Raw genomic sequence first — 23881 nt, forward strand, 5'->3', positions numbered from 1 at the left:
ATCTATCAAACTAATAATCAGAAGAATGAATGGAATCCTTTATTTTCAAATGATGTTAACTAAACATTTTCATAGTTTCGAGGAAAAAAAGAAAACCCAAGTTGCAATTATATAATTAATATAGCAAAGAATCTAATGTTGCAATTAAAAAGTAGGTAATTAAAAACATTTTAAATCTAAATATATCATCCAAAATTACTGAGGAACCTTCAAATTGGGAGTTGTCATAATTTAAAATCGACTGTTAGAATGTCACACATGAATGTACTGAGGAAAGTTAAGTCACGTGATATGTCACAATGATATTTTTTTCATTGTGGTTAGTTAGACTAGGGTTATACATTCTATTTGATACTCGGAGGTGAAGTTGACACTATTTGAAAATGACAAATGTCATTTTTCCAATAATTTTTAAGCCAAAAGAGATATTAAAAACAATTTGGGCTATTTTCTATTTATAGAGCTTTAAAAGTTGTAAAAACTGGAATTCCTGACTCAATTCAAGCCAGAAGTGAAATTGACTTTGAAATAGTTTAAAGTACCTAAGTCTTTATTATTATTTTAAGAATAATCTATACTCATACGCCCGCTATGGCCGAGCAACTTAAGCGTCAGCTTATAATATCGTGGGTCCCAGGTTCAAACCCTGGATCAGGCAAATCCACATATTGTATTTAAATTTGTGTTTGAAGTCCGAGTATGAACCTAAGCAAGTGAGTTGAGCAAGCGACTAACATCCATTTCTCGTAAAAATAAAATCTGTTAATACAACATCCAACCTATGGAGACCCATAGTATATCATATTATGATCCTTTAAGGATTGAACATGATGAAGTAGGAGTAGTATACTCATAAGGAAATAAAAAAATAATTATTAGTAAGTACCTACAATAAATTCTGTTTACTTTTTCAATTGAAATTTCTTATCATTACTATAAAAAATGTAAAATTAGGCCGAACATCTTGAAACCAAAACTTTTCAAGACGACCTATTATGAATAATTTTCAGCGAATTTATAAATAGGTTTATCTGAAAACAAAATAAAAAAATCTCTGAAGATGTCAGCAACCACAAGTTGTCGAGTCAAATTCATTCTCCGGGAGTGGATTTCCCTTTATATGGGTCGGGCCCACGGTATAATAAAGTGCCCGGGCCCGATCGTGAAGGGAGCACTTGTTTATTTATGAATTTGGGGGGATTTACCTCTCGGCCCTTCAAAACGGACCCCAAAGACGAAGCTGGAGGCGGCCGCAGGTGAGTTGAGCATCTCCTTGAGGGCCATTGATATTTCAATCGAATACCAGCCGCCCCTCGTTACCTGGGGGTGAGAATAGAGATGACGTCAGTGATTTTGAATCAAAGTATTCATATGATTTATCACTTAAAATGGATTCCATCATATAGTCGAAAACAAAATTATATAAAAAAACATAAAACACAAAAATCAGATAATTCAGGATGGGTAGACAGGTGACTAGTTGCAAAGTCAGCTACCGATATGTCATTTTCCGTATCACTGGCAAATATCATTGGCATTATTCCGTATATACTGGCAAATATTATTTTTTATGTTCCCACCAATTAATGGCACTCGTAACTCTACGGTCTTCATGATACCCCGTCGCAGGACAGATGTGATGTTTCGTGATGCTGTGTATCGTGCGATTAACTTATTTGATAGCACCATAAAGATTGATTTGGCACATTGCACATTGGCACATTGGCCAATCGCTGTAATGCCATAATACTCTTTTCTAAATAAATAAATAAATTTTATTCTAGGATATTTACAAAAAAAAACCTCCGTCATACTGGAAAATAACTACAAGTAGAATATTTGCTTCAATAATTAATATAGTATTGCCACTAACCTATGAGGTGACATTTGAATTTAAATTCTAATTGATTTAACTTTTGTAGTTTTCCAATTAAACCGTTTTTTTGCAAGCTACGTTTTGTCTTTCTACATCTTCAAGCACTATGCATACTCACTAATGGCGAAAGTACAACTGACACTGAATATAGTTACTTACTGTTTACTATTATCGAGTGTGCATACTGTTTAATGATACCAAATGCCAATTCGAATTGATATTATTAAACAACTATAAATTCAAGTGGCGAAATATAATGACATAGAATACATTCGAATTTCATTATAAAATCATGTTTGACTACTGATCAAGTGCTATATCAACATATATGTCCATTTAATTAGTATTTTAATAGCAAAATGAGCTGAATTTGAAATTAATTATTAATGTAATATACAGTTAAAATGTACTTATAAACTAATTATATAAAAATAGAGACTAAAATTACTTTGCAACCAGGGCTTGAAATGAACCGGAGCGCACCAGAGCGACGTTCCGGCTCGTGAAATCGATAATATTATCGCTCCGTCTCGTGGAAAAATTAATTTGATCGTCTGAGCTAGATAGGACATATTATGATAAAATATCTAACACACTTATTTTTATAAAATACAAATTGAATTTGATAACTTTACTATGTAAATATCTTCAGAAAATTATCGAGCGCTCCGGTTCGTAAACTTTTCCATTTCGAGCGCTGTTTGCAACTTGACAAGGATGTTAAAATTCACAATATAGTTGAAATTGCAGAGATACACATACAAAGAATGGGACAAGAACTGGATAATTAGGTAGGTACTAAAATATATTTCGGATGATTATTTTTATATTTTGACTAGCTATCAAAAACTTGATTATTTTTTAGATGTAAAGAAATAAAATTATTCAAAATGATTCAAAAAATACTTTAATTCATGTGGAAAATTAAAAACACAAGGGTATGAATCGTTCGCCATTATTTAAAAGTTATATTTAGATTTATTTCCATTGAAAAGTAATATTTTTACATAATATTATATTACATAAATAACTCTTACTTCGACCTTCATATTGTTAGGTTAGTAATATAATCTTACTAATCTATCCTATTTTCAACCTCACCTAACTAAAAAGAGAGTGTATGTATTTAAATTTAACTGATCAAATCATATTTTAAATGTGATAACACGTTATATATAATGATATGTTCAAAAAATTATTCTAAATGTAAAAATATATCCAAATACAAGTTGTTAACTATAATTAATGTTTGAATGTTCCATTTGAATGAGCATAATAACATATTATGTAGAGTGTAAGCGCCATTTTTTCAAATTACGTGTAAATATTATATACATACCCCTTTTCATTGGTAAGTAGTTTTTACTGTTTAAAAACGAGGATTATAGTTTATAGAACAACATTAAAACTGTCACTACTTAAAAACACCATATTTTTATTATGTATATATGATTTTCAACAAACGATTTATTAATCTTAGATTTTCAATTATATTGGAAGTACTAATAAAATGAAAAGAAATAGTATTGATCTATTAAAAAAATAACGTAGAATAAGTATGTATATATAATAATATCTTTACTTTTAAATAGTATAATGGCCTTTTATCAAGAATATAGTGTGTCTTGGAAAATTCATTCAGATATATCTGTTATATTATATCACATAGCATAGATTGTTAATCTTATAGAAAATATCTTAAAACATCAACCGTAGAATCCACACTTATGTAGGTAATTATACATTATACCTATGTTAATAATTATATCAATATACTATGTCGATATATACCTACTATGTAATTCTGTGGATAATTTACTGATTCCCCAAGGTGACAAATAACTCTGTAATAATTAATATCAACTCAACGTGCTTCATAGAATATCAATTTCGAGATCTGATTAGGTTGTATTCTTCGTAATTTAATTCGTGTAATAAATCCAGATGCGATTTACATTTTTGTCATTAGAATGCCTTTTGAAGTCAGCGCCGTTTTTTTATATTTAGCACACTTTTTTAAATGTCAAATCCGTCCGTATTTTTTTAATTATAAATATTTCAAATTCAAAGCATCCTCAAGGATCTTAAGCCCCGTATAATTTGAATTCTTTGATTTATATTCAATTCTTAAATGTCAACATTTTATCGAATTACTTAATATATTTTGTACAATATTTTTGAAAAAAAAACCTTTTTATTGCCCAATGAATTAACACAAGTCGCTTAAGTACTGAGTATTAAAAACATTTACTAGGTTCACATTCATTTTCATTTCGACATAATAATTAAAAGATTGTTATAAAAACGTGTACTAGTTAATTAAATAATATTTATCAATAATATAAATTAATTGTATAATAATAATCTGCAAACATTTGGATATCACAAAAGATAATGAAAAAAGTCAAATTAAATCTCATTCCTTCTTCAATGACTTATACGTACTATTACCATCGTTATAATAATATATCAATAACACGTGTGCATCGAACTATTATTGTAGTTGTGATATATTGACCAAAGCATAGCCAGTTTGATTTTATTCGAAATTGGCGCGTTTTTAGCGAGACGCGATGCCTTACGGCGAAAGCAGATAACGTAGTCCTCAATTACAGATACGTTTTCAGAAATGTAAGTACCTGAAAAAGGCTACTTGTCAATCGCATTTACGAACATAATTCGAAGGTAATTTCCCTTCCTTCAATTCCGCTTTTTTCGTTGTAAGAGAATGTGTAAATTTAAACCGCTATGATTAAATTTAAAAAAATAATTACATAACCGTTTATAATTATCACAATATAAAATGTACTTTGTCGAATGTGTAAATTAGTACCTACTGAAATAAATCGGACCGTAGAAGAAGTGCCTGTTATTAATTACCTATCCCTCGGTTCGACACTATGTCAAATTTCCCGCCATTTCCCGCAAAGTATATCACGTAGACCCATATAAAAAACGTATGGTCCATATACTCGAACTAGATTAAAAAAAACCAAACATTGCTTGAAAAGAAACAGTACGCAAATGTGATCAATCTATTGGATTTGAACTCGTAGTATACGGAACAAAATGCGTTTTTTCTAACTTCTACAGCACTATGGGCGCACTACAAAATCATAGGTAGAAATTATATTTCATACTGTTTCATTGCTTCTATAATATCGTCACTGTTCTGGCAGAAGACACTAATTCGAAAAAATTACATATTGAGTTAGTTATACCAAAATGTTCCTTATTAATAAATAAACAGTCATTATTTTAAAGTCATCCTTTTTACGATTACTTAATAAACTCACATGATAGACCATTTCAAACATTTTAACAACTTCAACGTCAAATTACTCAAAACTAGTATTCTCCAGTTAGTGTGTTCTGCCAGAACAGAGACGATATAATATATAATAATATACTACGTATGACGGGCAGTTTAATATGACAAGTAAAACGGTGATGAACACCCACGATGGCCGCGCGTCTTAAGCGTTGACCTATTGCGTCGTGGGTCTCAGTTTTGAATCCTGTGTCTGGGCAAGTACACATATTGTTTTTCAATAATTTGTGTATGAGTCAGAGTATGGACCTAATAGGTTGAGCAAGTGGCTGAAATCCATTTCTCATAAAAAAAACAAAATCTGTCAATACAAACCTTCACTCTGTGGAGGCCCATATGATCATATTAGCATTGGGCATGATCGAAGAAGAAGAACATAAAGAGAACTTCACAGATTTTAATAATATCTATTTTAAAAACACAGTATAAATAAAGTAACACCCACGATGGCCGCGTGGCTTAAGCGCCGGTTCATGGTGTCGAGAGTCCCAGGTTCAAATCCTGGGTCTAGCAAGTACATATATTGTTTTTCAATTTGTGTATAAGTCAGAGTATGGACCTAATAGGTTGAGCAAGTGGCTGACATCCAATTCTCGTAAAAATAAAATCTGTTAATACAAACCTCCACTCTGTGGAGGCCCATATGATCGTATTAGGATCGGACATGGTCGAAATAAAGAAGAAAGAAGAATAAATAAAGTAGAACATGTAAAAATAATATAGTGTTCATAACATTACAAAATAATTACATCAAACTGTCTACGTAAAAATACACATAATAGTAAAAATAACGTTAACTCTACCAGATAATATTTTTTTTATTTGGAGTGGGCTTACTATTTTTAACAGTGATTATAATTTTTGAAAGAGTCACACAGAGTCACACATGTTTTTCTTTTGAAAGGTGTTTTTTTTTCTTTTTTTTTTCAAACTTCAGAATAGAGTAAGATAATCGAGTGGGCCGATGCGAATTATTTATTTTCATTGCTGTCATAAAACGTTACCGTCTATCGTAGAATAATAAAATTATAATAATACGGCTATTATATTAAATTCATACATCGTATTGTGCTCACATTGTAGATAGAAAAAAGTTGGCGTAACATTAAAAACAATATGAAAATGTGCAGTCGAATGATTTTACCCGAATTAACGCATAAATTAAGTCACGCATTGTTTCGCTAAGGTAGGTATTAAAATTAAAAAAAAAAGGATTTTTGCTAAAATTAAATACCCTTTGCACGTACTCGCTAATATCATTTTCATACCGTTCACTCAAACATTTTCCATTTTTTCCGAATGAACTTTGGCAGCCTCAAAAATATAAAAAAAGCCTTTTTCAAAAAAAACACCCCTTTGGTGTTTGTTCGAAAAGCTGTAAAACCCTACATTGCATTAAATTTCACCGTATTATAAAAACCTAGTTAAAAATATATTCGAGATAATTTTGACAGTATTCATATTTTCGACGTATAAATTTGACGGGCGTTCGCCCTCTCTTATTCTTTTTCAGCATAAACAAGATTGTCATTTACATATTCTAAGTAAACAATTAAAAATTACACGTGACCTCCCAGATTTCATGATGTCAGCATTAATTTACAGTTTTTTAAAAGATCATCATCATTGTTATTAAAATGTACTGTGAAATATTGTTGATTGCCATTTACTCAACATATTGGGGTCATCCTCTGGATCACTCACATTCATCGGCATCGCGAAAAATAGTAAATTAAATCATTAATTTGCAAGTACGTTAAGGGGGGACATGCTCGTCGAAGGTCAAAATTGAGTTTTTATTGTATATTCAAACCATGATCCTGGACACTCCTTAAACGTTGTAGATGATCTATTTATATAATTTTGAAGCCTTATTATCCTTTATAGTTATTTTAAACATTTGATGACTGCATGAAGTATTTTTGTTACATAAAATAGTATTCTTTTAAACCTCTCGCTCTAATGTTTTAGAATATAGTCATATTTCGGTACATAACTGTGCAGTGGTGTTAAGATTTTTTAGATTTATTAATTTTTAAACGCATTTGTAAAACCATTAGCATAATTTATTACGAGATAATTTTTGTAAAATATTCACGATAAAAAATTATATTGATAATCTCTGTGATCCCAAATTTGACAAGAATTAGGCATTTTATTATTCAAAAAATCGGCAAGATTAACACATTTCAAGATGATTCTAAAGATATTTATTATAAGCTATGTCTTTGAGCATTCAAGTGTGATAAACATCTTATGAATAATGATTGCTTTATAATAATTATTGACCTAAGAATAAGGTAGTGTTTTTTTGAAATACGCCATTTCTTTTGTCATTCCCTAGTGGTTAAGCTATAACATACGGCCGTAGCCATAAATTGACAAACTATAATTGAAGTAGGGAGTAAAATGATATTGACGCGCGTGTTTGAACATGTACCGTTTAAAAAAAAATAAAAAATAAATCGGTTAGGTACATGTTCAAACACGCGCGTTAACATAATTTTACTCCTTACTTTAATTATAGTTTGTCGTTTTATGGCTACGGCCGTATGTTGTAGCTTAACCACTAGGGAATGACAAAAGAAATGGCGTATTTCAAAAAAACACTACCTTATTCTTAGGTCAATAATTCTTATAAAGCAATCATTATTCATAAGATTTTTATCACACTTGAATGGTCAAAGACATAGCTTATAATAAATATCTTTAGAATCATCTTCAAATGTGTTAATCTTGCCGATTTTTTGAATAATAAAATGCCTAATTCTTGTCAAATTTGGGATCACAGAGATTATCAAAATAATTTTTTATCGTGAATATTTTACAAAAATTATCTCGTAATAAATTATACTAATGGTTTTATAAATGCGTTTAAAAATTAATAAATGTAAAAAATCTTAACACCACTGCACAGTTTTGTACCGAAATATGACTATATTCTAAAACATTAGAGCGAGAGGTTTAAAAGAATACTATTTTATGTAACAAAAATACTTCATGCAGTCATCAAATGTTTAAAATAACTATAAAGGATAATAAGGCTTCAAAATTATATAAATAGATTATCTACAACGTTTAAGGAGTGTCCAGGATCATGGTTTGAAAATACAATAAAAACTCAATTTTGACCTTCGACGAGCATGTCCCCCCTTAAAACTAATATTTGGAGATATTCTGACGTTTGCTAGGAATCAAAGCAAATGCCTATTATTTGTACCTTGATTCAAACCAAAAATATCCAATCGCCAATATTAGCGAAATGTGAAAGGCGCTATTAGTTAATTTCATCGTACTTTGGTGGAGTGCAAATTGCTAAATTTTTAAATCACATAATATAGGACATATTATCGTCACTGTTCTGGCAGAAAACACTAATTCGAAAAAATGACAAATGGAGTTGGTACCAAAATGTTCCTTATTTCAAACTTTACCGTCTGGAAACCTTCTTAATAAATAAAAAGTCTTTATTTTAAAGTCATCCTTTTTATGATTACTTAATAAACTCACATGATAGACCATTATTTCAAACATTTTAACAACTTCAAAGTCAGATTACTCAAAACTAGGATTCTCCAGTTAGTGTGTTCTGCCAGAACAGAGACGTCATGTCCCCTGTGTGCTGTCTGCTGCTGGAATCCGACAGACCGAAGCTGTTTGTCACTAAATGTCTATACAATTGGATGGAATAATTTCGATTCTATTTTATTTTTTAAACTCTTTCTTTAAGCAATGCGTATGGTTGCTACTTGCTATTTCATTATATCTTTTCATTCATACGGATTTATACCATCATGAAAGGCGTTCGTGCACAAATTATTGCGGTTGTATAATAATATATATGACGGGTTAAGATGGGGTAACTCAAATCAGGCCGGAATCTGATATTATATGGGTTTGAGTTTTTTTATGCGTGTCTTTGTGGTGTTTCCAAATCATGTAGTTACCTAAGTTCACAAATAGAATAATTCCACGCTTACGCACATTCACAAGAAAACCCTTCATTCCATTTTCTCTAATAATAAAATTATCGCACAAATTTTAATATCTGTTTCAGCAGTCTTATCTAAAAACTCATAGTAAACAAATGGATAAAATTGCCATACAATAAAAAATAATATAAAGCAAAGATACAAAACCAATATTTAAAAAATATTCATGATCGTTCAGTCGTTTGTCTTTAAACCGGACAAAATAAAATCATTTTACAAAAAATCGTTACCACATCTTGTAATGAATCTAGAAACAGGTTTTGGTTTCTGTCACAAAAATGATGAATGAGCGATCCTGAAATTAGCAAAGAGGCTGACTTCCGTTCCTAAGCGCGTACGTAATTTTTAAATTCCGATTTTTTATGTAACTTTTTGCCGATAACATTTTTTATTCATATAACATTTCCAGAAAATTATTCACTAATTCAATTAATAAACAACAATGCCCATTGTGATATGAATAATATTTTTTCGTTCGAAAGTTTATTTGAATGTGGTTTTTATTATTCTGAAATAAACAAAACCCTCGGGTAATCAATACATTATTTTTTTGTTATTGATAGAAACGGATGTTTCCAGGAAAAGATCGAATTAAAATTAGTTTATGCAAACCCATTGCTATTTGAATAAAAAGAAACAATTGGATGAAAGGATGTTACACATATAGATACCAGTATTTTTTTTAGTATATATATGTATCTTATTATTAATTTAAACAATCATATTTAATAATTAACTAATCGATTTTTTTCTACAGTGTCACTTTTTGGATGACATTTATTATATAATAGATATGGACACTCTTGAGGCATCCGTAGTGCGAACCAAGTCAGATCCAAGCGTCATAATTTCACTTTAAAAGTGACGACAGAATGAACGGTATAGTCACTTAAGGGGAGGCTTCTACCTACCAGAGGCACCTAGCGGAAAAATACGAAGTTTGCAATTTGAGACATTTTTTTGATAATTTACAATTTCAACTGTAATTAATAATAAATATGTGTCTGAAAACGTTAAAAAGAAAATATTGTAAAAAAATCTGAATTTGTTACTTATTGATGTCCACAGTCACGTTATTCTTATATTATATTTTATGGTGATATTTATTATTATAATTTAGTTTATTAAGTTTTTTATGCTCTGACATAGAGTTCTGACATTTCATGTCACTGGTTATATTATTTTCCAAAGTATTCTTTTGTCAAAATACGAGAATAATTATTATAGATTTTCTTTAATGATTATCAAACATTATACAGTAAAATATATTCTATCAACTTTCCATTGGAATTTTCAATTAAAGAAAACTTGAGACCTAAGTCTGAATAATTTTTAGACTGCCGGAAAGATGTATATGCCATTATAATGGCCTGTTATTTCTCGTCATCGACATTTTACGATTACATAAAATATAATATTGTATTGTATTATTTTAAACATCGTCTTTTTAATTGAGAATAAAACCATTATTTGGTAGCCACATGAGAATGATGCCAGTGGTTATAGCACTTTCCCAAATTATTCTTATATCAGAATAGATTTAGGTACTACAATTATTTTCAATTGTTTGCAAGTAACTAATTGCTTCATTTTGCGTTCTGTATTTTTCATAATACACCTACGTATTTTATGTTGGTTTAATATAATAATATTCTTAGCATTTAATATGGTTCGATCTGTTGACAGTTAAAAATACTAATTTCAAGATAGACATACAAAATTACGTTCCATTTTCAAACTCTATTTCAACTAGTTCTCAGCTATTATCTACATATATAATTATTATCCTAGAACGATTTCCGTTTTGGCGAGCAAATTTGTGACTTATTTGTCATTTCTGTAAGATCCAAAAAAATCCATCCCCAAACTCTTTATTCAAAATTTAGTAAAGTAAAGTTTCTACCCCTTTTGACAAACTGTTCTTAGTCATTGTTTTGTGTAGGTACTGTAACATTTTTACATTTTATTTTGCCATCCGACTATCAGGGCGATCTTAGCTATGTCATCTGCTACCCGGTAGTCAGGAGACAATGACCATAGATAATGAAATATAGATTATAAAGACCTATATATTCAGAAGAGGGTATGGCATTTGCTGCGATACTTGTGACCTGTGCAACTCACGAATAATTATACATTTCTGATTAACTAATAAAAAGGAAAATATTATAGAAATACATTATTTTAATGTGTGAACTATTTAAAAAAAATTATTACCTGGGGAACTGGAATAGAATCCAAATTTCTCAATTTCATTCTCTCTATATCTCTCAGTTCTTTGGCTCCATCAGGTATACTTGGATGAACTTCCGGCTGAGGTGTACCTGCAGACCCTCCGATGATCTGGTACAGCCTCACGCGGCATGGTGGAGCAAGAGCTCTAGCTCTGGAGAACCTTCCGTCCGGTGATTTCTTCATGGCAAGACCAGCTCCGCCGCGACGGTGCATATGGAAGTGAGCCGTTCTCAGTTTGTCTCCTCGTCCATCTTGGACTGATGACACGTTAAAGACCAGGATGTCTTTGAAGTGAGGGACAAAATCTGTAACAAAGAGAAAAATAATTTGAAAAGACAATCCATTTTAGGTTTTATCAAATCAACGTCACCTGGCTTATTTATGTAACTATAAACATAATATATTGATATATACAAGATGCATTTCAAGTATATAATAATAATATCATTTGTCATATTATATCGTCGCTAATTTTCTACAAACACGTATCTCAATTTTTGTCAGTTTTGAGTTGTTTGATGTAATGAATTCAGAATTTGAATACTCACATATTCCACTAACACGTATCTCAAAACATACTTTACGACATAATATATTTAAGCAATAACAAAAACTCGTATCACAATAAAAGACTATTATAAATATTATAAACTCTTATCTTGAGTTACGTATTTGTAAGTATACAGAATACTGAACTCCGACAGTTGATTGTACTGAAGCTCTTTCTCGTAAGTCAAGATACGTGTTTGCTGCAGTAATATTCACAGTAAAGTTGAAACGCATTCTCGTATCTCCGACAATATGACTGATCGGTCTAAAGTATAGTGCGATAAATTGGAGATACATAACATTTTTTTCGTGAAAATATGTGTACCTATACTAAATAGATATTTTATAGAAGAAAATTTATTTCTAAATTAAGAACTGATAGAATAAAGTTGTTATTTGCCTCTCCTGAAAAGTTGTGTTTTTGAGATACGTGTTTGTAGAAAATTACATACGATATGGCTCATTTGAACGGAGCGTGCTGCGTGGTATCTTCGGGCCCATCAATGACACACACTTTGGTTGGACAGAGATACAATTATTATGAAGTACCTACGCTTTATAGGGAGTGGTGCGCATAGCCCATCATACAGCCCATTAGGTACATTGGCTTTTTACCTTAGGTGACTAGGGCATGTTTACATGATGTACGAGTTATGCATGACAAAGAAGCTGACACTCTGTAAGTCGGAGGCAAACGAAAACCAGGACATCCTAAACTCGAGGCAGATGCTAGAGGAAGCCAATACCCACATAGAGTTGTAGCGACAGAAAGAATAAGTATAAGAAGATAACATATACATATATATTGTTGAAATCTGCCAAAGAATTTTTCGTTTAAATAAATAGAATATAAGACGTACTACAACTTTATGCCGTATTAAGTACACTGCTTTCATGGGCGAAGAAATTCCCTCATCAAAGACGATGATCATTGGTTTAAATTGACTTTATTTCGTTGGTGATCATAATCGTACATATGTATTCAAATAACAATATTTACTCTTCATTCAACATATTTTTATTGGTCCTTTTATAAGGTAAGTCAGTGTTTTTAACGGTAAGTCGGAGATGCCTTCTTTCTATTAATAATATACGTAAAAACTTCATAACGTATTAAACACTTTAATACTCATAGAAAATATTATTTTAAGTTTATAAACATAATAAAGAATATTTCTATAAATAAAACGTCAGATTAGGAGACACATTTATGTGCTTATGTATATTATACATTCTGATAATTCTCCTATTACTACATACACAGAATTTTCCTTATAAAGCATGGGTGGCCAACCCGCGGCCCGCGGGCCGCATGCGGCCTACTAGGTGTCAACTTGTGGCCCGTGAAACAGTGAGAAAATAAAAATAATATCAAATGCTGCCGCTAGATGTGCTAATTTCGCAAATTGAGATTCGATATTTGCTCAAGATTTTAAAAAGCACCGTGTGCTTTTTGCTGCATTTGCAACGCCATGAATTTATTACCGGGAAATTTACAAATGGAACATTGTCTAATATGTTGCGATGAACAGTTGAAGGAGAAATTCCATCAGGTTGGTTTGGAAGAGTTTTACAAAACATATTTGGACAAGGAGAAATATCCTGCATTTTACAAACATGCTATAATGATGACTTCGCTATTTGGACACACCTACATATGTAAACAGCTTTTTAGTCGGATGCAGTATATCAAATTCCGAGTGAGAACACGAATCACTGATGTGCATTTGGAAAACTGTTTGCGTGTAGGAACAACCTCACTCGATATCGATATTGATGCACTTAGTTCTGCCACACAAAATCAAACTTCTCACTAAAATGTATTATTTTTATATTATTTTGTTTATTTTTTATTATTCAAAAAAAGTCTAATCTAATAAATATGTTGGATACTCATTTTTGTTTTATTTTTTTACTATATAAACTAAATATTTCTTTTTGTTTTGTATAATACAAAAAGCGGTTGTGCGGCCCGGTAGGAAATCTCATTTTTAGAATCTGGCCCGGCTGCTGAAAAGGTTGGCCACCCATGTTATAAAGTCTTTGTGCCGTGTTTTGGGATAGAATTTAATTGAAGGAAATGATATATCAGTTCCACGAAGGTCGAGAGATAGCATGATATTTACATTGATTAATAATTAATCTACTGGCAATAATATTTCCATTTATATAGCCTGTTTATATTTATATCCTTATTCTGGTAAACAGAATCCCCTTACAATACATTTGCAAACATCTACAATTTACCATTCAGTGAACATGACACAATTTCAACATGTGATCTTTTATACAAAGGAGTATTATCCAGTCTCCACTATCAACAATCACTAACAATCAAAAGAAAATAATAAATACTTAAATAAAAATCTAAGAAATATATTATGTGTTTTAAATGGATTTTTATACAATAATAATACTTACACAAGATTTCACAATGTAACATAATTCATATACTATTACTTCACCACGTTTGATTCTTAAAAGAACATATGGGCCTCCACTCTGTGGAGGTTGTATTAACAGATGTTTTTACGAGATATGGATGTTAGCCACTTGCTCAACATCATGGCCCCCACAAGGGGGAGGGGGGGGGGGCTGACAGGGCTCTAGCCTGGGGGCCCGGACTCGTCCAAATAAGTGAGATATACAAACATCAAAAATTTGCTTTAATAATAAAAAGTCGACCGCGGCGCTATTTTCCTTCCAACAATATTATTATTAAAAATTTGTGGTTGTACGATACAATTTTTAATTGTGATCAATACTCAACAACTCCATAATTCAAATGGATGTACTTATTAAAATATACAAAAAAAAAACACTAAATACACGCATACACATTAATTTTACAGCGTACACCATTTGGAAAACGCTACTGTAGAGCGTCACACTGCCTTCATCCTTAGCGATAGGTAAAGGGGCCCACCAAATATCCTAACCTGGGGGCCCGTTTCAGGATGTGGGGGCCATGCTCAACATATTAGGTGCATACTCTGACTCCAAAGAGAAATTGAAAAATAATAATATATTTATATTTGCCAGACCCAATATTCGAACCTGGGATCCATGATATTATAAGCCGATGCTCAAGAAGGTTATTAATTATTTTTAGTTAGAGATTGTGATAAAGAAATACATTGATATTTTACTTCGAATATTGGTAGTTTGGATGAATGGCTTTTATTTATTATTTTGGGAGCCTCAAAATCAGTCAGTGCCTCGGTTCTCCACGCCCTTATACCCGCCACTCACTAGCTACACGAAGAATTTTACAAACTACCGCACTGTATACAAAGTGGTATTCACAATTTCGACAATTTTAACATCGAATTTTTGTAGAATATATAATTCTTACCTCAACAATAAATGATACCTCAATATAGAGTTGTTTGAAAAATTCTGCATTTGAGGCGATAGCCAAATATGTGAAGTTTCTCGTTCGGAGATTGGTTCAGTTTTTTTTTTTAATAATCTAACGATTTTTCGAAGTTGTTCAAAAATTTGATATAATGATTTTTTTGTCTTATTGAAAGCGAAATGGCACGGCATCTGTTGGTTGGATTTATTATTCGCGCAGGTTGTTATAGAAGGCAATATTCAAGATATAAATCAATTTTATTATGTTTTATCCAATTAATTTTGTCGGCGCGGTATACCGTGATATAATTATTATTACAGGCGTAACTTATACCTACCCAAGCCGCTTGTCAAAATTGCGCTATGAACCTATGAAACGTAATAAATACCCTATTTTTGTAATTAGGAAAATTAAATCATAAAATTACCATGCCTGATAAATTATTACTTTAACAGTATCAAAATACTTAGACGTAGCCTAACGGTAATCTGACAGCTTAGTGAAAGAGTCAAATCTAAGTTGGAAATCAATTAAAGCAGTGGTTTTAAAGTCTGCGCCGCGGTAATCCGAACCACTCCGCAGGCAGTTCAAAAATAATATATATAGCATCAGCGCTCGGAATGGACAGGAACGCACCGGAGCGCCGTTGTGGTTCGTGGAATTCCAAAATATACCGTTCCGGCTCGTGGATTCATTTAAAATTGCGTTGCGGTTCGTAAGATTGAGATAATTATATATGAATGTATCTTTTAAAGTTTTTCTCAAAATTAAAAATTAACGAAGTTATGTTATGCCGGGCGTGCAAGGGTTAAAAATAAAAATTATGACATCCCTAAATTTCTTTCAACCTTCTTATTTTGTGTCGATATGTCCATGCCTAAATGCATTGTCTAAATAACAAGAAACAACCAGCTGCAAGCGTAAATTACTTTATTACCCAAAAAAATGTGCCTTGCTGACACTATTTGAAAACTCTTAAAAAATAAAGTATACATTGTTTAATAATTTCTAAAGGATGAAACATTTCAAATCTCAATACAATCTTGCCTTTGACTTACGCATTGTTAATTTACTTACCTACTAATTTATTATATTATTTTATTCGGAGTGACAAAAATTATTACTTAGACATTTATTTTCGGGTGAATGAATTGTGTTTTCGATGGTTAAATTAGTACAAAAAAGTTTGATAATTTGACTCGTGCAATCCGCTATAATATTCCTATTAGTTGCCTTTTAAAATATTTTGTATTATTTAAGATATAAATACGTTTCTAAACAAAATTGTTTATATTATTAGTTTGGTGTTTTTTTGCTACATTCTAGTAAGTTTTGTGTTTTAATTTTAACTGTGTGTTTAACTTGATTTTTTAATAAAAAATTGTTCTAAAAGTTGGTCAAAAATGTCATCAGGCGAAACGTGTTAACCGAAACTATTGAAAAATATTTTGTCGCAGGTAACGTAACGCTGGCCACATACCTACACAATTTGATCATTTAAAAAATGATATTGAGTGGTTATTTATAAAAATAATGAAGGTATAATAAAGTAGTAGGTAATTCGTGTAAATCTGCTAAAACCACATTACATTACATTAGGAATTCACTCCAATAACCATTGAAGTGGCAACAGATGGTATTCATCTCAACAATTAACTTTTGTTAAAAAAAGCTTATGACGTGTCGTAAACCCCTCTTTTTACGATGTTTACATTTGTTTTGTAATTTACATTATTGTTGAATTGCGACTATAGTGCAATAAATCTTGTGATATAACTACTACATTCATTCATTTATTTGCCATAGGTCATGATGAGTATACTTTTTTGTAAGTGAATTTTGTTGCTTCTGGTAAGTTTTGTGTTTTAATTTTAACTTTGTGTTGAACATATTTTTTAATAACAATTTTTTCTCTTAAAAGTTAGTTAAAATTCTCAGCAGGCGATACGAATACCTTTATATCGTCGGTGTATTGTAAAAATGGCGAATTAACCAAAATACTATTACAGGAGGAGAATTTTTAACCTTTGACATTTATTTATTAATTACCTGTGGATGAATACTTTCCTTATAATAGGCTTTATAATATAATATTTTAAAAAGTCTATTATCTTAAATTCGCTTTTTCTTCGTAACACTAAGTGGATAATCACCCTTACAATTATCGTTTTTAATAAGTACTTTCCTGTGGGATACAAATTCGCCATTTTTACATAATTATATTATTACATATACTATTGTCGCTGGTATCCAAACTGATTTAAGATAATTCTGGCCACACGCACAATTTGATAATTTTGTGGATATTTATAAAAATAATGAAGGCTTAATTACTTAGTAGGTACTTCGTGTAAATCTGCTAAAACATTAGGAATTCTTTCTGGTGGACAATACAGTGGCAACATCTGTTCTGTGATTCAATAATTATTATCATCTCAACAACTTGACTTGTGTTAAAAAAATATTTATGATAAGTCGTAAACCCCAATTTTCACAATGAATAATGAATGATTTTTTCTACAAAAATGTGTTTGGGCCATTGATGGTTTGGGCAGAAAATATTGAATAGCCTTCTGCAGAGTTTATTTATTTGGGACGTTCCTATTGTATTACAATTATTATTACATGCATTGTAGCTTGTGACTTTAAAAATAATAGAAATAATACATAGGTAGTGTGGAGAGAACTTTTACTTAATTTTTGTTTGTAAATTTGTTTAAAAAAAATATAGGAATATCCTTTAATAAAAATGTACGACTATCATAATATCTGTATTGTATGTAGGTACCTATTATCATTTCCATGGCAATAATAATGTGAGTAGGGAAGGACAAACAACATAGATTGAATCGTTTAGAATAAGTAGGTACTAACAAATTAGGTACCTATGTGTCCAGTGCGGACATCTAATTATCTTAGGTGGTGTTAGTCATAGATTATTAAATAAATACGGTGGTAGATGTATATTACAATAATTGTAACCAAAGCATCACCATTGTAACATAACATGCATACAATACAATATTAGTCCTTATAATGTTGAATATAGTAGGTACTAATTAATGACAATTTTATATTATTCTATAAGAATCGCGCTTAGCAACCTGAGTTTCACCTTCCGTCATGTTTTATCTTATATAAATGAAAATGACACACCATTGGTAATTTAATTACAAATAATGCTATGTTTACGTTGTTTGGATGACTTGAAACTTTTATTAGATGTAGGTACGGCCTTATGCCCCTTATAGTGGATAAGGTTCAAAATAAATCTTTGAGAATCCTTTAAAGCTGTGTGGATAGTGGATACTATCCATGGTTTTATCCGATTGATTTCTCAAGACGTATGCTTACATACTGTATTCTGAAAGTTAAAAAGAGAGCTAGGTATTTAGGCTACGTACTTTTTCCAACTTATATCTACCCAGTACAAATGAGAACTCTGCCATTATTGGTACTTAGTATTGATTGTATTATATATTATTTTATAACTTTCTTGATAATCTAAGTTGTTTGTTCTGCCAAGGTGCAATAATTGCTAATGATAATTGGGCAGGAAATAACTATGTTCAACCAAATCGCTTCGGATAATCGTATATTCCACCTGCGTGAGAATGAGTTTATGTGAACGCTATTTTATAAATTCTTGGTATAGGTAGGCACTTACTGTTTTTTCTAATACTATTTCTTTATTTTTTAAACACTATTTTAATACTATTTCTTGATGTTTGATATTCTGTGCTCGTATTTAAATGGAATTTGTAAAATTTTCTATAAGTACGTAAATATTTTTTTAATTTGAATCTATAAGGTACTTATGTGGATATGTTGTTTGTTATGACTAATTAATTACAAACTTATCTATCCCAAATGAGACAGTAAGTTATAATCAGTGACGAGTGGTGGTAGAGGTATCATGCACTGGTTATAGTGGTAGATAAAGTAAAAATAAAGAATAATACAATTTTTGACGGTATACTTTGTTAAAACAAGATTATTTCGCCTGCGGCGCTGACAATCCTTACCAACCTGCCCAATATAGATCCACGTAAGAAGTTTAAAGTTTATTGTTGCATTTTTATATCAAAAGTACGTACGTACGTAAAGAAAGGATTAGCATAAGTACTTAGTTTCGGAAAATTATACAGCGTTCCTGTTCGTGAAATTTTCCATTTCGAGCACTGTATAGCATGCGATCTTAATCACAATCACAGTGATTTGATAATAATAATATAGTCATATGCTTCAGTCGCTGTGTTATTCAGGTGATGAAAATGTATACTACTCTCTTATTATCTCTATAGTGAATTTTAGAATACAGATCTTTATTTTATCGCCGCGTTGTTTAGAAATATTTTTCTTTCAATGATCTCTATTTTTTGTCCTTAATTTCGACATCCGTGCCTAAGATGCCCAAAATACTGCGAATACTCGGAGTAATCGGCAGCTCAAAAAAGTTAGTTAACCACCCTGAGTTCCAATCAGGGAGACTTAGGTCCAGCACTACAATAATATCAAAAAATACGGAACTAAACAAAAATATCTTCTAACGTTTATACTTTTGTCAAACGTCAATACTATGGTAGCATGTCAAAGACAAAGCCAGTTGGATAAAATCACAGGTAGTAGCCATATTAACCCAACTAAAAGAGTATCAGAAACTTATTTTGAAACTCTCTACCATATGGCCGTACTTTAACTGATAAGGTGCCCAAGTAATAAACCCACTCTCAAGCCTGCTTTAATTTAACGAACTATAAAGAAGTTTTAATACGGAAAGTCCCGGGAATTTTGTCACTGTTCTGTTTTTTCACGTTGCTTTTTGTCACTTTGTTTCTTCGTGTTCTAATTATTCATGTTATGTTGTATCATGTTCTGTTACCTTCAAAAGCTCCAACAGAAGCGCCTAGTTTCAAATTCCCTTAAAACGGATTTAAAATTTTTTTGAGTTAGATAATGTATTTAGATGGATATTTTTGTTACCTATACGATGGCCAAAGATTGAACTTAAAAAAAACGCCAAAAACCGTCAATACATAATATGATCAAAAATTGGCATAAATCTCAAAACCTGCTAAAATGGTTGGGTGTGCTTTTCAAATTACCCTAAAATGGATATGTAAACCAAAATACTCTTTGAATATTTTTATTTATTTATATTATTATATTTTTATTTTGAATTTGAAGAATGTACGAATTAAATACACAAAGTTCACAGATTTAATAGATATGAGTTTTTCTCATTTTTCTCAAAACTATCTAAAATCGTTTTAGAGGATTTTGAAACTAGGCGCTTCCGTCTCCGTGACATTTCTTGGTTTAGCGTCCATACTTCCATACCATAGAAAAGGATAATTGAAAGAACAACGAAGGGATTACATTATTACAAATTGTTATATTACTAAATTCGTTTGGTACTGCACAATCAACATAAAAATATAATTTTACAGATAATGTGTTCTATTTCATATAAACGTACAGTATACCAACATTCAAATCATATTTTATTATAAATACAACCTTTGTTTCCAGTTTCCACTATGGTTGTGAGCATTATTTTAATTCGTGTGGTGCTTTGTAAAATATTATTATTTTATTTCCTGCCTTGCATTGTTTTGTTCCATACTAAAAATTTAGCAGCCTGACTGTTGTAAGAATTTATTATGTTAATTAAACGACTGATACGAATGATAATTTGTGGATTTTGTACTAATTTAATTCTACGCATTAAGAGGGGTTATCTATTTAGATGGATTTAATTATAGCTAATAAAGTTATAACGGGGCAATCTGTTTTAATGACGTTCGTATAACAGTTCGCAGAATGATGAACATTTAGATTTAAGAAGCTACACTGAAACATTGCAATATGATTTCAAACTATGTGGATTAATATAATATATAGAAAACGATTATATTTTATGTTTCCATTATTTTTACTTGAAATTAATATTACAGTCTAATACAATAAGTAATACAATCAGAGAACAGATTAATAAATATAATTAAGGTGAAGTCTTTACTGAGCCTTTTTTAAAGAGGCACCTAGCGGAAAAATACGAAGCTTGCAATTTGAGACATTTTTTTGATAATTTACAATTTCAACTGTATTTATGAATACATATGTATCTGAAAACATTAAAAAGAAAAATATTTTTTATTATAAGTCAAAGATAAACTAACAATTGTAAAAAATGTAATAAAATGTGAATTTGTTGAATTGGACCGCACCCTATTATTACATATATTTTATGGTCATATTTATTATTAAAATTTAGTATATTAAGTTTTCTAAGCATCACCTAAGAGATTTTTTATAAAAAATATAAATGTGTATAACTTGAAATCCTTTTTATTTATATCATTTTGTCTGTTGTATATCATTTATCTCAAATTGCAAACTTCTTATTTTTCCGCTAGGTGCCTCTTTAAAAACGGCTCAGTAAAGGCTTCACCTTAATATAGATAGACTATACCCCACCCCAATACACTCCATTTTGAAGCAGGATTTTGAATGTGTGAGCGTCATACGAAAATGAAATACACATTATAGATGTGCAATAGTGTGCAAATAACGTCGTGGGTCCCAGGTTCGAATCCTAGGTCTGGAAAGTACAAATATTGTTTTTCAATTTGTGTATGAGCCGACTATGGACATAATAGGTTGAGCAAGTGGCTGACATCCATTTCTCGTAAAACAAAAACTGTTAATACAAACCTATGCCCATAATATGATTTTATTAAGATCGGACACGCCCAAGAGATAATGTGTGATACAACCTTCTAATACACCAATATTTAATGAGCGTCAGTGTATAAACCGAGAGCAGTGTTGTCAATATGAAGAAAAGCTTATAACGACGTATCCTTGACACGTGTTTAAGTTTATCCCAGTAATATGGGATATGGATTATGTGGGATGGAATATATTTCACACTCGAAATCGGTTGCCTGTTACTCCACACCTGTTAGATATTACAGTTCCCATTAATTTTGTGTTCCCTGAATACAATTCAAACCGTTAATATGAAACACTTTTGATATACGCTCCAACTCTTAAGTCTAATACGTATATTTTTCACAAATTTAGTTAGCCTAATTAGTGACATAATATAGGTTTACCAATTAATATTAAGACGTTCGCCTACCGGCTTCAAAGCATTTGGTATATTCTTAGCATAAGAATATATTATTTGTCGTTTCTCGAAATTATATTATACTCTTCGTAACTAAACTACACCTAAATCCATAATTTGTATTTGTAAAAAAAATCACAAAATAATATTACGAAACCAAAATATCTAAAATCGTTATAGGTATCTGCTCAAAATAAAAGATGTATCTTTAAAAAGTCTTAAAACATAAACAATACATAACATAAAAATTAATAATTAATTACTATGAAGTAACGATTATTTTCAGTAATTGGGTGTAAAAACCGTACTGAAGTCGTATTTTAAAAGATTTTATAATTCTAAAATAAGATTTCATTTTTAATACTACATTTCAATACAAAACAAAAATTTAAATATTTGAATCATGAGGAAGCATAGCTTTCATGACAGTGGCAGATATCGGTTATCGGTTATCGGTTAGCTGACAGAACTGTGGGTCTATTCTATACTTATCGAGCGCTAAAGTGATAAAGTGATAAATATTATCAAACTTAGAGTAGGTTTGTATCAAAGTATTAGCACATATTGTAACAATTACAATAAAAGGTTTGTAATTGTGGCAATAAGTGCTAAATTTTAACAGCAGCAAGATAGGCGATAGATACCTACCATAAGTTTGATATTATTTATCACTTTATCACTTTAGCGGTCGATAAGCATAGAATAGACCCACAGGTAACAGACAGGTAAGCGCCGGTCAATTCAATACCTGACAGCGAATAAGTATAAAACTCCAAATGTGTTATGTGGCTGGTGTTTTGAGTACCCACTCTTGAGGTATCCGCGAGATCGGTGGAGATATATTTTAAAATGCTAAGAAACATTTAGAATACTCAAATGTTTTAATTTTTATACTAAGATAAGTTTTAATTAGGTGAAATTGATTTATTACAACGTTAGAATATAATTATATATTTAACAAACTCATGATGTCTTGAATAACAAAAAAAAAAAAAAATGTCTTTGAAAGTAATCTTAAAAAAATTATTTAAAAAGAAAACAAAACATAAAATTTATTATATGTTACAAAATATAATATAAATGTTAAATCAAGGTGATAAAAGTACTGGGCGATAATAGGTATTCCTGCAACTGCAATGATATTATCTAAAGAAGCATTCATATAATATGTTAGGTATTAAAACTTTGGCCTATTGACGCTAGAGCTCTTTATTAATATATGTAACAGTTAATTTAAAAAAATGAACTGTCGCTAATGTACTCATAAAATATATACATAAAACCTAAACATCACTAATAATAATTATTTGTCTTTCCTGTAAAGTTATCAATAATATGGATCTACCTCTTGCATGCAAATATGTTTTTTTTTTTATAATATAGAATATTAAGTTAATTTTACATT

The 23881-nt window shown here is 30.7% G+C and overlaps 1 protein-coding gene across 2 annotated transcripts in view; it reads right to left on the bottom strand.

The window, feature by feature from the left end:
* The window catches only part of LOC147068326 (uncharacterized), a 322385-nt gene that overhangs the window by 41667 nt on the left and 256837 nt on the right, over window positions 1-23881 (bottom strand). For both annotated transcript variants that reach the window (XM_085952712.1, XM_085952711.1), the window contains exons 2-3: window positions 11417-11739; window positions 1206-1320 (exon numbers count right to left, since the gene is read on the bottom strand). In XM_085952712.1, coding sequence (XP_085808838.1) covers window positions 1206-1320; window positions 11417-11739 — 438 coding nt within the window. The remainder of the gene's footprint in view (window positions 1-1205; window positions 1321-11416; window positions 11740-23881) is intronic.

Source organism: Rhyacophila brunnea, unplaced genomic scaffold (assembly GCF_057557595.1).
Source record: "Rhyacophila brunnea isolate RB1 unplaced genomic scaffold, BYU_Rbru_1.0 scaffold_3, whole genome shotgun sequence".
Lineage (NCBI taxonomy): Eukaryota > Metazoa > Arthropoda > Insecta > Trichoptera > Rhyacophilidae > Rhyacophila > Rhyacophila brunnea.